Consider the following 16053-nt stretch of genomic DNA (forward strand, 5'->3'; position numbering starts at 1 on the left):
CAGAACAAGGAGCAATGGTCTCAAGTTGCAGTGGGGGAGGTCTACGTTGGATATTAGGAAAAACGATTTCACTAGGAGGGTGGTGAAGCACTGGAATGGGTTACCTAGGGAGGTGGTGGAATCTCCTTCCTTAGAGGTTTTAAAGTCAGGCTTGACAAAGCCCTGGCTGGGATAATTTAGTTGGGGATTGGTCCTGCTGTGAGCAGGGGGTTGGACTGGATGACCTCCTGAGGTCCCTTCCAACCCTGATATTATATGATTCTATGATACGGCTCTGACCCTGGCCACTTGGCTAAACTATCCTCATCCCAGTTGGCTGACACTGAAAAAGATGGTCCTTCAAGCCGAGGTGGGGCAGGGTGGATGTCTCTGGGAACTGAATATAGGTGAGAAAACTGCTTAGGCAAAAATTGTACCTTGCTAGATTAAGTTTTAGGCTTTTAGAACCATATTTTGTTTTGTTTTACTTCTAATTTTCTAACTTTATTCCTTATACTTGAACTCATTTGAAATCCTTGAAATCTGTGTTTGTTTATAAACTTGTTTTACTACTAATCTAAACCAATAGTTCTGTGAGTGTACTAAAGTGAATGTCATCTCCAGTTCATGTGGCAAGTTGGTGTGTTTTGTCTCCTTAATGGAACAAATGAGTCTTATTATTTCTCTGAACTGTCCAGGAGAGGGATGGACATTATAGGCACATGGTTTTGGGGCAATTCAGGACTTGGAGTATATTGGAATCATCTTGCTGGTTGTAACAAAGGCTCATGGAATCCAGAGTGTGACTGGTGTGGTGCTGGCAGGCTGCTGGGGTCAGGGTCTGCTGGACCAAGGCTTCCGCTATACACAGGCACTCAGTGTGTGACTTGCACGCTCATGTAGGCTGTCTGTGAGCAGCCCAGGTTGGGAGCTACAGTAGCAAGGCATTGTGAAGTGACACAACCCCTCACTCGTCTGGATTGCACTCCCAAAACTGTGAAGCCCAAAACACACTGATTACAAGTGCTTTAGGTCATAATCATTTGGTTATTGCATGGTGTCACTACAGGGCAGAGTTGAGGTTTCCTCATTTCTATGTCTTAAAATAAATCCGAACATGTTAAGTTTAACCTTAACTCTGAAGTTCTTGGGTTTGATTAAGTTTAGTTTGGGGATAATTTCAACGTCCCTGTTATGTAGTTTACCATAAATTATAGATATGTATTGTCAACTTTTTTCTCTGGAAATATATAGGACACTGGGACAAAATTCACTGTTAATTTGGGGAAATAATCTACTTTGTTTTAACGTTAAAAAGTGTGCCTCCTCTCCCACAAGTGGACTCACTGTTAAATGTGTAATTTCTGTCCAAAGTCTGAACAATTGCAACTGAAATTACCTATTGCTCTTTGCTTGCTTATGTTGTTTTTTTCTTTTTTATTAATAAATTATTCATAATTAATTAGTAAAGAACTTTTGCTAGCCTTTAACCATGGGCTCATCTAAAGCACATGTGACTAAACATACTTGTATCTAAATTAATGGGAGCCATACCCTGAATTGGAAGATAAAGACACAATTATTATTATTTGCACTACTATTGACTGGTTCCATTGACTATGGTTTTCAAAATATCACTCGGCACTCAACATTTCAAAGCATCCCATTTTCACCCACAACCCCTTGGCAATGGAACTTCGGTACTTTCAGTACTTCCAGGGGAACAAATGAGTTGGGGGGGCATGCAATGAATGTGGGTGGTTGTGTAGAGCAGGGGTTCTCAACCTTGGGCCACAGCTTGTGTCATAAATATAAAGGGAAGGGTAAACCCCTTTAAAATCCCTCCTGGCCAGAGGAAAAAATCTCTCACCTGTAAAGGGTTAAGAAGCTAAAGGTAACCTCGCTGGCACCTGACCAAAATGACCAATGAGGAGACAAGATACTTTCAAAAGCTGGGAGGAGGGAGAAAAACAAAAGGTCTGGGTCTGTCTGTATGCTGTTTTTGCTGGGGACAGAACAGGAATGGAGTCTTAGAACTTTTAGTAAGTAATCTAGCTAGGTATGTGTTAGATTATGATTTCTTTAAATGGCTGAGAAAAGAACTGTGCTGAATAGAATGACTATTACTGTCTGTGTGCCTTTTTTGTAACTTAAGGTTTTGCCTAGAGGGATTCTCTATGTTTTGAATCTAATTACCCTGTAAGGTATCCACCATCCTGATTTTACAGAGGTGATTCCTTTACTTCTATTAAAAGTCTTCTTGTAAGGAGACTGAATGCTTTTTCATTGGTCTAAGATCCAAGGGTTTGGGTCTGTGGTCACCTATGCAAATTGGTGAGGATTTTTACCAAACCTTCCACAGGAAGTGCAGTGCAAGGGTTGGGAGGATTTTGGGGGGGAAAGACGTGTCCAAACTACGTTTCCCAGTAAACCCAGTTAAAGTTTGGTTGTGGCAGTGGAAATCCAGGGGCAAAGGATAAAATTAATTTGTACCTTGCAGAAGTTTTAACCTAAGCTGGTAAAAGTAAGCTTAGGAGGTTTTAGTCTGCAGAAGAGAGGAATGAGGGGGGATTTGATAGCTGCTTTCAACTACCTGAGAGGTGGTTCCAAAGAGGATGGTTCTAGACTATTCTCAGTGGTAGAAGAGGACAGGACAAGGAGTAATGGTCTCAAGTTGCAGTGGGGGAGGTTTAGGTTGGATATTAGGAAAAACTTTTTCACTAGGAGGGTGGTGAAACACTGGAATGCGTTACCTAGGGAGGTGGTAGAATCTCCTTCCTTAGAAGTTTTTAAGGTCAGGCTTGACAAAGCCCTGGCTGGGATGATTAAATTGGGGATTGGTACTGCTTTGAGCAGGGGGTTGGACTAGATGACTTCCTGAGGTCCCTTCCAACCCTGATATTTTATGATTCTATGATTTTCATGCAGGTCCCCATATCTGTACCCTAGAGTTCAGAGTGGGGAAGGAACCTTGACAGCTCGTTCAGGGCAAGCCTCTGGTGGGCCGCGAGATGCTTTGTTTACCTGAACGTCTGCAGGTACAGCTGCTCGCAGCTCCCAGTGGCCGTGGTTCACTGTTCCCAGTCAATGGAAGCTGCACAGCTCCCCAGAAAGCACATATCTGCCAAGTATGTGCTCCTCCTGTTCAGGCACTTGGTCTTAGGCAAAAATCTTGCTCAGCTCCTCATAGTATGGACATGCACTTGGCACATCACCAGAGCCCTCGTTCTTCTTGCTACTTTTATACTTCTGCTGCCATTCTTTGACTTTATCATATTAATGTTCCTGGAACTCAACCCAGCAGTATCCTTCTCTCCCATTTGCTGCACTAGCTGCTGGTAACTTTTGGCATCCTGGTGACTACTACAAAGATGAGAATGGACATGATCCTCTGCCCAGAGAGAGGGGAAGTCCAAGACCTTAGCATAGGACCATGCTCAGGGCATGGCTGTGGCAATGGCCTCAGGATCCATGTACTTGCACTGAGCTCTAGTTGCAAATGCATGCTGTTAATAGTTCCACATTTAACTGCCCTGTGTTCTGCTTTCAAAACATGTGCACAAGGCAAAGCATCCCTGATTCTGGGTCCCCTGGTGATGGAGACATTGGTTAGAGGAAGCTCTCTCGCTGTTCATAACAAACCAAAAGTCACTCCACTCTCCCTCCAACCCATCTGAAAGTCTCTCGGCTTTACTCTCACGTATTTTGTGAAAAACTCAAAAAGCACTAACAACATGAGTCAGACGTCTCCCAGAAGCATCAAGCCCTGTCATGAGACACCTACAACTTCCTTTCAGGCTTGTAGGTGCACAGTCAGTTTACATCTACACTTGGAGCCAGGGGTCTGATTCCCAGCTCACATAGACATACTCACACTAGCTCAATGAGAGCTATGTGAGCTGGGAATCGCACCCTTAGTTCCAAGTGTAGATGCAGCCTTTGTGCCAAGGACATTAAGCCACTAGTTCACCTTTCAGCATAACCCATTGTCATCTCCTCTTTAGCCAGTTCCTTACCCACCTTACAATTCTTATACTAATCCCCATCTTTTCTAATGTAATTAATCATTTCTCTTGTGGTACCGTGTCAAATGCTAAACGGAGTCTAAATATATTAGATCTACTGCATTTCCCTTATCTAAAAAATAGTTATCTTCTCAAAAAAATATCAGTGTAGTCTAGCACAATCTACCTTTGATAAACCCATGTTGTATAACATCCCCTTTCCCGTTCACCTCCATGAGTGTAAGTGTTCTTTCCTTCAACACTTATTCTAAAAAATGGAACACTATTGAGGTCAGAGTAACAGAGCTGTAGATGCCCAGATCACTATTCTCCCGCTCCCCTTACAACATTGGCTATTCTCCATTGATATGGCACTGTAGCAGGGTGGTCACCCGCTCCGGCCTTGAAGGGCTTGAAATCAGCCCTGGGAGAGGGCTGAAGCTGCGAGAGGGCTGCTGCTAGGGAAAGCAGCAAGCCTCGGCTGATTGGGGAAACAGCCACAGCTGCGGCCACGCCCCAATCTAGGCCCAGCTGGCCCTTATAAGAGGGCTGGGGCCAGACGCCAACAGTCAGTCTCTCTCTCCATGTTGAGGGGGATGGGCCTGACTGCTGGGAGCTGAGCAGGGTACCTAAAGTGGAGCAGGGCTGGGGAAAGGCCAGAGGAGCTGGGGAGCTCTGGCCTGAGAAACCCCCAGGCTGTAGGCCTTGATGAAGGCCTAGGAAAAGGGTACTGGGGTTGCAGAGGACAGCCCAAGGGTAGGCAGAAGCAGCAGGTCCAAAACCCACTTGCCTGTGATGAGTGGCAATCATACTGCAGTCCGCCCCAGTGAACGGGGCTAGATTCGGACTGGGAGTAGCCAAAGACTGAGGCGAGGTGGGGGTAGAGGGTGGGGGTTCCCCTGGGAGGGGAGACCGAGACTGAGGCGGTACTGCCAGGGGGGCAGAACCCTAAGCTAGAAGGGGCACCGGGGTTTGGAAGGGACTCGGGGCCCAGCGGCAAGTGGGACACCGGCCTGCAGAGGGCACTCAGGAGGCTGGAAACAGTAATTCACTGGACGACCATCAGGAGGTGCCGCAGGGGTGAGTCCCGCACGGCCATAGGCACCACTCCACAGTGACAGATCTGACAGAATTGCTTAAAGAGGGTGCCTTTAGTATCTCCAGTTACCCCTTTGCTAACTTTGGAGTCTATCACCCTCAGGTATATTACCAAAAGGCAGAGATAAGGCTCTATTCCAGGGGGCTAAGAGCCAGCCAAGCACATATCCTGGGCTGTTATTTATCCAGATGGACCCCCCTTAGAGATGTTGCTTGAATGGAGAGGAATGACCATTTATAAGGGCTGCCCTGGAAAGTAGAGCTGGTCAGAAATTTTCTCATGAAACTTAGTTTAATTCAAGAACGCTGATTTGCTGGACTGAAACATTTCCCTGAATGTATTAGAGATTCTACTAAACTTCTGCCAGGGTCCACAGCTCCTCAGAAAGGTGCCTGCCAGCCCTGGACTGCTGACTAGTATCGGGTCTTAGGGGACTTGTAGTCTCGCTGCTCCATGGCTCTGGGTGACACCTGCCATGCAGACTGCCCCAGGATCAGTGGCCCTGGTGCTGCAGTCTTGAGGCTAACCCAGGAGTCAAATCCCTGGTGTCCCTGACCCTGGGACAAGTCTAAACGGCAGGACTGCATCAGACTCCCAGACTCTGAGAGCCCCAGAAGCTGTTCAGTGAAATCGAATGTCAAAAATGTCAATTTCACTCAGCAGCTGCCAGTCTGGGGAGCAAATATCTTTCTGGAAACATCATGTGACTCCTTCCAAGTCCTCCCTCCTTTCCCTTCCCATTGTCTCTCCTCTTTTGAAGAGCCCTGTGTCTGACTGTCCTTTCCTCTCTGCATTGTTGTCATCTATCACCTATTCAGCTCCTCCCTGTCAGTCTTCCTCTTATTTTGACTCCTGGCTCCTTCTTCGTCTCCTAACAATCTCCCACACTCATCATCATCAGTAACTTCAACTTCTATGTTGCTGATCCATCTGACCCCTTAGCCACTCAGCTTCTCATTCTCACCTCTTCATTCAACCTGCAAACCCAGTTCAACTCTTCCACTCCCCAAAAGGCCCATTTCACCAAACACTACTCTCTCCATTACTGAGTTCTCCCCTCCCTGACCATCCCCTGGTCTCTTTCACCATCCGCAACTGTCATTCCGTAAGGTCTTGCCACCCGGTCATTCTGTGACTTTGAGTCCATCAATGCAGATTACTTCTCTTCTCTCAGCCCTCTGCTCCCTTTCTTCAATTGACAATGTCATTGAATCTTTCAATTCTCTTGGCACCCCTCCCCCGGCCCCAACAGAGACCTGGCTCAGACCTGCCATGGCATATGAAGTTATGAGATTGTGTTGTATGGTTGTCAATAAAACATGATATAAATTGGGGAATCGGCCAGATATTAGCTCCACAGAGACAACAGCAAGGAAAGTAACCAATGCCCGGGTGGGTATCAAACAACAATCAACAGCCATTGTCCAGCAAGGGAGTTACAATTCAATCACTCACCTGCATAAGGCCACACAAGAGGAATTGTTCAATCTTGCCTGGTGATTCAGCAATGCCCACCAGACAAGAAGACTTTTAATAGAAGTAAAGGAATCACCTCTGTAAAATCAGGATGGTAGATACCTTACAGGGTAATTCGATTCAAAACATAGAGAATCCCTCTAGGCAAAACCTTAAGTTACAAAAAAGACACACAGACAGGAATAGTCATTCTATTCAGCAAAGTTCTTTTCTCAGCCATTTAAAGAATTCATAATCTAACACATACCTAGCTAGATTACTTACTAAAAGTTCTAAGACTCCATTCCTGTTCTGTCCCTAGCAAAAGCAGCATACAGACAGACCCAGACCCTTTGTTTTTCTCCCTCCTCCCAGCTTTTGAAAGTATCTTGTCTCCTCATTGGTCATTTTGGTCAGGTGCCAGCGAGGTTACCTTTAGCTTCTTAACCCTTTACAGGTGAGAGAATTTTTCCTCTGGCCAGGAGGGATTTTAAAGGGTTTACCCTTCCCTTTATATTTATGACACCAAGTAACAAAAGACCCCCAAACCCAGAAGACGCTGCAGCAGCTGTTAGGTCCCAAGATATTCTGGCAGGAGCTATTACACCTTGTCCACTCAGTGCCGTGTGTCAGACACTTAGGGAGAGAGAAGACACTGCAAAGCGTAGCCCTCCAGTTTTTTTGGCCAGACATCCACAAGGTTTTTGTGCAATTTCGGTGCCTCAAGCCCTGGGTGCCAGCTGACAGGGCCCAACAGGATGCCCAAGGCACCCCTGATCCCAATTCCCATAATGAGAATATGGTTTAAGTGGGTAGGAATGGGCCTGGTGGGACCCCTGAAAAAGAGTGGGTCTGGGTTCCGGTATATACTGGTGATTGTAGACCATGCCACCCGGTATCTGGAGGCAATTCCATTGTGCACGACAAAGGCACCTGTTAGAATACTGGCTTGTTTGTCAGCCTGAGATTTTTGGGTTTGACTTTTTGATACTCTTATACTAATATGTGTGAAGAACAGTGAAGAAGGACACTGTGTTGCATTTTCCACAACCAGATGGGGCTTTTAACACAATGAGAAGAGATAAGGGATAGAGCAGTTAAAGTGTTACAGGGCATGGTGTGAGTGCTATATATAAGCATAACTGAACGGCTGCTTGGCTTCTTTCTCAAGCCAAGGACAAGCAATCAGTTAGGAGGGGCAAAGGGGGATGGGGTAGGGGAGGCATAAGAAACACTAAAAGCCAAAGAAAAGCCTGCCTTGGCCAGAACACAACCTCATTCCTTACCCCTCACATGGGATACAAAAGAGGTGGGACAATGACCCTTGACTCACGACCATCCAAAATGGAACATGACCGTAAGTTGTATGGGGTGTGACTAGGGGTGTGCATTGCAGGTATATTTGAGCCTGCTAAGAAGGAGGAGGTGGGAGAAATGGGAAATGGCAAATGGGAATGGGGACACAGGCAAGGCTCTGCAGTGTCAGAGCTGGGAACAGAACACTGGGGAAACAGACTCTGCGGGCGTGTAGAGCTATGGATATGTTTACTTGGAACTAACCCCAATAAACATCTTATTGCCTGCACTTCGGACATCTGGTCTTCTGCTTTCTGTCTGAATGACAAGAACCAGGGGAGGGGGTGAAGGGAAAGCCCTCTTAACAGCACCTGCCATAGTGTGCAAGCTAATGAAGGTCTTCATCAGGGTCAGAATCCCAAAGAAAATCCTCATGGATGGAGGGTCCAAACTCTTGTCTCAGCTGATGAAAGAGTCGTGTGAATTACTGAAAATCAGTCTACCATCCACAGACCGACAGGCTGGTGGAATGATTCAACAGCAGCCTGAAATTCATGCTAAGGAAATGCATTGACTCTGACCCATGACACTGGGATAGGCTATTACTGGTGTTGTTATTCGCCATAGGTGAGGTACCCTAAGCCTCTATGGGTTTTTCCCCTTTTGAGCTCCTGCACAGGTGGCAGCGCAGGGGGATTCTGGACCTCCTACAGGAAACTTGGGAGGAGCAAGAGGCCTGGGTCATAGGCTTGTTAGCATATATACGGCAACTGTTGGAACAACTCAAGCCACTGGCGGGAGGGTTTACCAGGGAGAAGCTACTGAGAACCCAAAGAACTGAAGAACGCCCATACCAGTGGTTCTAAAACTTTTGTACTGGTGACCCCTTTCACACAGCAAGCCTCTGAGTGCGACCCCCCCTTATAAATTAAAAACATTTTTTTATATATTTAACGCCATTATAAATGCTGGAGGCAAAGCAGGGTTTAGGGTGGAGGCTGACAGCTTGTGACCCCCCCATGTAATAACCTTGCGACCCTCTGAGGGGTCCCGACCCCCAGTTGGAGAACCCCTGGCCTATACAATCTGGGACCCAACTGCAGATGTTTGAGCCAAGTGACCAGATATTACTGTTACTCTCATCCTTGGAATCTAAGCTTCTGGCCTGGTGGCAAAAGCCATTTGAGGTGGTCCAGGGTAGGTCTCGTGAACTACAAAATCCACCAGCCAAGGCAACGGAAGGACACACCACAGAAGGTTGTTTAACACAACAACCTCCTGAAGACCTAGAAAGCCTGGGAAAGTTTGATACCCCCAGAACCAGACTGGGACCTGAGGCATTGACCCTCCCTCTGTGCCAGAGGGGCCGGAACTCAGCCCGGAACAACAAGCCCAACTTAGTGAACTGTCCCTGAGCCTTCCCTGCGATAGTCTCAATATCTAAGTTCCCTCTAAGCTGCACAGCCACGCAGCTTGTTATCAAGGGCCATGCAGGCAAGGAGAGGTGCTCTCCCTCGACCCCAGGGTGCTGCGGAGAGAGAGGGCTGGGGGGAGTCCTCTCTCCCCATTGCAGCCCCAGGGCAGCCTGAAACCCAGCCCCCTCATCCCCAGCCCCACCCCAGAGCCCACATCCCCAGCTGGAGCCCTCACCTCCCGCACCCCAACCCTCTGCCCCAGCCTGAGCCCCTCCAAACACTCCAAACCCCTTGGCTCCACCCCCACCACACATCACCTCCGTATTGGTGCACATAACAAAATTCATTCTGCGTATGGACGTAAAAAAATAGAGGAACATTGCTCAACATGGCCACAGAGGATAAGCCTGACTCACTGTCACATCACCACCACTCCGGGAAAGAAGGCACAGGACCACCATTGCCCCTTGACAAAGAAAATGTGAAGAGTAGTAGCTTTCCCTCTCAGACAGCTTTGCGCTAGAATAGATGGGGTAGGGTATCTCATGGATAGGGAAGGATATGGTCCTCATAGACATTAAGGTCAGAAGGGACCATTATGATCATCTAGTCTGACCTCCTGCACAGTGCAGGCCACAAAATCTCACCCAGCCACTCCTGCAATAAACCTCTCACCTATGTCTGAGCTATTGAAGTCCTCAAATCATGGTTTAAAGACTTCAAGGTGCAGAGAATCCTCCAGCAAGTGACCCGTGCCCCATGCTACAGAGGAAGGTGAAAAAACCCCAGGGCCTCTTCCAATCTGCCCTGGAGGAAAATTCCTTCCCGACCCCAAATACGGCGATCAGCTGAACCCTGAGCATGTGGGCAAGATTCACCAGCCAGATACCCAGGAAAGAATTCTCTGAAGTAACTCAGATCCCACCCCATCTAACATCCCATCACAGGCCATTGGGCCTATTTACCATGAACAGTTAAAGATCAATTAATTGCCAAAATCATGTTATCCCATCATACCATCTCCTCCATAAACTTATCAAGTTTAATCTTGAAGCCAGATAGGTCTTTTGCCCCTACTGCTTCCCTTGGAAGACTATTCCAGAACTTCACTCCTCTGATGGTTATAAACCTTCATCTAATTTCAAGTCCTGAAGAGTGTTCCATCTCTAAAAGAGATCATAGCCATCCACAACCTCTTCATATCTCATTCTCTCCAGCTCCACACTCTAGCACTCCATAAGGTTTTGCACTGGAGTGTAAGTGTGATGAAGTTGGGGTATGTATTGCTTGTGATAGCTGTTGGAGATGGAGGTAAAAGCCAAATGGAGCACTGGAGTATCTTATTGACAGTGTGTAGGCAACAAGAAGGTGGAAAGGAGTGCACAAGTCTTTCCCTTTAACTTCTTATTTCCATGCTTTAAGATTTTTGGTGAATGGGGAGTGGTCCTGCCACAGTCTTAATGTCTGTCACTTTTATGGTGGATCATTCAGCCATTTGTGAGCTATGAAAATCTAGGGGGGAGGGAAATCAATGTTTAAAAAATAACGCATGTGTTACTACTTAAATTATGTAGGTGTTTTTGGAGCTCAGACAACACTCACCAATGTGGCTGCTGGCACAGTCTTGGCATATCTTCATCTTCCATTTGAAAGGAACACACACTTAGATGAAGTGACTCCAGTTTACAGCAATGCTTTACACAGAATGAAAGAACAATTTGATCCATTTTGGTAAAGTAATGGTCAGTTAATTTTAGCTCAGTGTAATGATTCATTGCACTCTGCACAAATTTTTTTTCTTGAATTTCATACAAACAGTGCAACTCCTCAAGATAGGAAATAGTCTTCTCACCAACGTAACTGAACAATGACAAAATGGGTTTTTCTTCAACCCACTTTAGTAAAATTTCTTTAATTAGTGGTGAAATTTTACAGCTAAGTATTTTCTCCCAATCCTCCTTTCTCTCATCATTTAAAAGACCAAACAGGAATCGCACTGTTAATGTGGAAGAATTCCCATTGTTTGTATCCCTTTTCAACAACATCTTGACATTTTTCAGAATAGTTTCTGAATCTTCCACTGTTGTTTCTTCTTTCTGCAACACACAAGATAAAGCTGCAAAAAATTCTTGAAAACTCAAGTGAATGAAGCTGTAGACATATTCACAGCCAATGTCTTTCTGAAACATGTTCTCATTCAGAAAGAGAGAGTCAGCTGTATCTAAGCCATGCTGCTTGATTTCATCTTCCTTAAAGAGTATTTCCTGCCTCTTTACTCCATCTGCAGCCAAGGAACAAAGTCCCTTCAAGTTCATTTGTATCTGTTGCTTTGAATTCCTGCTGTGACCTTTCATCAGACTGGAGAGATAGAGCATGTAGACATCAGTGACCGTTCTTGAAGTTTGTGCAAGATCTTCACCTGCTTCCATCTGTTGTTTCAGAACAGTGCAGATGATCCAACACACAATGGGAATAAAGCACATGGTGAAGAGCATTTCACGATCTTTTACAAAGTTATAGGCTTTTATTGCTTGTTCTTCATTGTCAAAGAAGTTGGAGAAATATTCTTTTCTCTCATCTTTAGAAAATCCCAAGATCTCTGCATATGCACAACGTTCATCTCCCAACCACTGCCTGAGTGTCTCCAGAGCTGTTGGCCTTGTAGTAATTATTAAGTGGGATTTGTGAAGCACTTGTTTCCTAAATAAACTGCTCAGTATAATTTCCACTGGCTGCTTCTCACAGGGATCAAAGGAGAAATTACTTTCTGACCGATTAAAGGAAAAACTCAGTTCATCAAAACCGTCAATTATGAACAGGAGTTTTTCTGGATTCATCAGAATCTCTTTAGTTGGTGCATTTTGATCAGGACAGTTCTTGAAGATCAAATCTTCAACACATCCCTGCTCACTGACAAAGTTAAGTTCCCTACAATTTATGTAGAAAACATAATCAAACCTGCTCTGATACAGTTCTTCATTTGCCCAGTCCACCATGATCTTTCTTGCTGTCAGTGTTTTTCCAATCCCTGCAGCTCCCTGCAGCACGACAATTTGTGGTGACTGTTCATCTTTCTCAGAGTCAAATAAATTGGCTATGGTGATAGGACTAGCATGCTCAGCCATGATTTCTGCATGTCTCCGTCCCAAGGCCGTTATTTCATTTTCTCTCTGCTTTTTGTGACGATGTTCCTTTACAATGATCAGCTTTCTGTATCTGTTGTTTAGCTTCACATTCTCACCAAGACGAGCGTTCATGTCTTTTATTGCGCTGTATTTGTTTCGTATATGTTCTCTATACTTCTCTCTGTAAGCTGAGTTAGTGACATGAAGCATTAGATATTACTGTAATGCTACAATAATGCTATTTAAACAATAATACTGTAAGTCAATAGTGCATGTTTCATTATAAGATATCCTGATATAAATTAACTCCGGACCCAGTCCTTACTCACAGCAGTGGCCCCACTGAAATTAGTCTTATGAGGAAAAAAAGCATAGGCTCGTGCCCTCTGTGCATTTATATATATAAGAATCACTTCATCAGTTACTGAAATGTCGCTATATCTAGGATGAAACCTGTCAGGTGTTTAACAGTGCACAATGGCACTCTGTAACAAAGCAATGGATGACAGGTATAACTGAAACAGTAATGGGAATTTAGGAGCAAAGAACAGAACTAAATATAACTTAAAATTTGTCCAGGGCTCAGAGGTTTAAAAAAGTCCCAAAGCACCTTCAGTGACCACAAATGTTGACCTCTAGTTATTTCACCTCATTTAAAAGATGGCGTCCCTAGCAGGAGAGGGCCTTCCAGCATCATGCTGCTGCACGGGGTCAGTACTGCCTGAGACAAGAGCTCCACCTACTCACCAGCACCATGTTCTGCAGCCCCTGATTCTTTCCTGGAGATCTCCCCATGCATTTCCTCGTCCCCCATCCAACCCTGCGTAACCGGCGTGATCTGACGAGACTGCGCTCTGAGGGGTTACTTATTATTTCTACTAATAAACCCAATGTCTGGCTGACCTAGCCTAATGCTGGTAATCACTGGTAATCATGCAATGCAATTCCTTATTGAATGTCACATACCATTTGCTGATGTTTCAGGTGTTTGCTGAGGACCCAAAGCTGAAAGAGAAATTTCACATGAATGTTAGTGCAACAAAAATCACAGAGTATCACGCAGTTCAGGACATTGGGACAAGTCATTCATTCAGGGGTCTCTGCAGTAATAAGCTCCCTAGTAAACCCACGATTGAGGCAGACAAAGAGAATTTCTTTGGCGACACTGGTTCAATGACTTGTTCAAAACGTCCACCAGAAGCAATACTCTTTTTTTTAAAACCACTGGAGTAGCCACGTACGGTATGTCTACACAGCAATGTAAGCCTGGGCTCAGTCTAATCTCCCTTGTGTCCATGCACCAATTGTGCTAACCTAGGCCTCAGATCTAGGGTCCCAGGACCTTGCAGGGCTGGAGGGTTTGAGCCCGTGTTAAGCTGGGACCTAGGATCCAAGCCCTATTGCTTTCCTGTGTGCACAGAGCCCTGGCTTGCCTTGGGTCCTGGAAGCCCTCTGGGTGTATCCCAGAGATCCAGGTGGCAGAGGAGCAGCGCTGCAGGCAGCCAGCCCAGCAGCTGGAAGCTCCATTACTGCCTGGCCTAACACGATCCCTGCTCCTCTCCCAGTGGCAGCAGCTCCTGCTCTGGCTCCTCCTCGCTGCTGCACAGAGCTTCCCCGAACCAAGGGGCAAAGCTGCCAGGCAGGAGGCAGCTCCCAGCCACTGGTATGTTGGGAGTCTTCCCTCTCCTGGCCATGCTGAGCCGGGAGCCCTGCTGCTCCCCTTCCCTGCAGGGCAGCTGCCTGGTCCCTACTCCACTCTCTGGCCCTTGCCCCCAGCCCCTCTGGGGCTGCATGTGCAGGGCTGCCTGGGCTGCACGCACTGTCAGGGGACTGAGTGGGAGTCAGCCCCCCAAATTCCCCCACTGCCTCCCTCAGTGGTAGCAGCTCCAGCTCCTCCTTGCTGCATGGCAGTCGCTTGTTCCCACGGTGCTCTCTGGCCCTTGCTCTCGAGCCCCCTGGGGCTGCGTGTGCAGGGGTGCCCCAGCTGTGGCACGGTCAGGATGGTAAGTGGGAACCAGCCACAAACCTTCCCCGCAGCCTCCTTGTAACAGCCTGGCACTGACCTCTCACGAGTGCCCCTTCTGGTCGGGTGCATCTTCAGTCTTTAAATAGCTCCAGTCCCGGTATCAGGCTGTAGCCCCAGGGCTCCTCCCTGGCAGCAATAGATACATCCTCTGTGCGCCCTTCTGGCCCCAGCTCTTCAGCCAGGCCACTACGTAGTTCAGATCCCCTTCTTGAGAGTTATGGCTGTCCAATTATAGGACACTTTCCCAGTGGCCTATGGGGGGCATCCAAGTCCACCCATTACTCTAAGTCCCAGCCTAGCGACCCTAAGAATAGCTGCCACATGTCGCTGTGTCCCTTTAACTAAGCTGCCAGCCAGGACCTCTCTCGCTCGCTCCCCCAGTCCCAGCTGGCACAAATCTGTCCATGGTGCTGCAGTTCCCTTTGGCCAGTCCTCTGGCTCCAGCAAGGAACTGCCGGTGTCTGGCTTTGCAGGTCCTTTTTAGACGGCCTTCCTGTGCCTTGATTGGCTGTGTCCCCTGAAGCCACTTTAGGCTGTTTGGAGGACTCCTCTACTACTCCTTTCCTGGGACAAGAGTGGCAGGATCCTGAGGCCTCCAGCAGGGGGCCTCTGGGCCTAGTGCACCCCATCACACTCCTATGGTGGTGGCGGTGGCTTTGGCTCCAGCTCTTCCTTGCCGCTGTGCAGAGCTTGCCAGGAACAAAGCTGAGAGGTGGGAGATGGCTCCCAGCTTCCAGGATGTTCAGCTTTATCCTTTCCCTGCAGGGCAGCCACTTGGTCCCACTCTACTCTCTGACCCTTGCTCCCAGGCCCCTACTGCCCTCCCTGGGGCTGCATGTTTAGAGATGCCTGGGCAGCGTGCACTGTGAGGGCAATCATAGAATCATAGAATATCAGGGTTGGAAGGGACCCCAGAAGGTCATCTAGTCCAACCCCCTGCTCGAAGCAGGACCAATTCCCAGTTAAATCATCCCAGCCAGGGCTTTGTCAAGCCTGACCTTAAAAACCTCTAAGGAAGGAGATTCTACCACCTCCCTAGGTAACGCATTCCAGTGTTTCACCACCCTCTTAGTGAAAAAGTTTTTCCTAATATCCAATCTAAACCTCCCCCACTGCAACTTGAGACCATTACTCCTCGTTCTGTCATCTGCTACCATTGAGAACAGTCTAGAGCCATCCTCTTTGGAACCCCCTTTCAGGTAGTTGAAAGCAGCTATCAAATCCCCCCTCATTCTTCTCTTCTGCAGGCTAAACAATCCCAGCTCCCTCAGCCTCTCCTCATAACTCATGTGTTCCAGTCCCCTAATCATTTTTGTTGCCCTTCGCTGGACTCTCTCCAATTTATCCACATCCTTCTTGTAGTGTGGGGCCCAAAACTGGACACAGTACTCCAGATGAGGCCTCACCAATGTCGAATAGAGGGGAACGATCACGTCCCTCGATCTGCTCGCTATGCCCCTACTTATACATCCCAAAATGCCATTGGCCTTCTTGGCAACAAGGGCACACTGCTGACTCATATCCAGCTTCTCATCCACTGCTACCCCTAGGTCCTTTTCCGCAGAACTGCTGCCTAGCCATTCGGTCCCCAGTCTGTAGCGGTGCATTGGGTTCTTCCGTCCTAAGTGCAGGACCCTGCACTTATCCTTATTGA

At 47.1% G+C, this 16053-nt stretch overlaps 1 protein-coding gene across 1 annotated transcript in view; it reads right to left on the bottom strand.

The window, feature by feature from the left end:
• LOC140913584 (NACHT, LRR and PYD domains-containing protein 12) overlaps positions 1–16053 on the bottom strand; it is a 176261-nt gene that overhangs the window by 115136 nt on the left and 45072 nt on the right. The window contains exons 3-4 of the mRNA XM_073350311.2: positions 13340–13378; positions 10851–12561 (exon numbers count right to left, since the gene is read on the bottom strand). Coding sequence (XP_073206412.2) covers positions 10851–12561; positions 13340–13378 — 1750 coding nt within the window. The remainder of the gene's footprint in view (positions 1–10850; positions 12562–13339; positions 13379–16053) is intronic.

Source organism: Lepidochelys kempii, chromosome 6 (genome assembly GCF_965140285.1).
Source record: "Lepidochelys kempii isolate rLepKem1 chromosome 6, rLepKem1.hap1, whole genome shotgun sequence".
Lineage (NCBI taxonomy): Eukaryota > Metazoa > Chordata > Testudines > Cheloniidae > Lepidochelys > Lepidochelys kempii.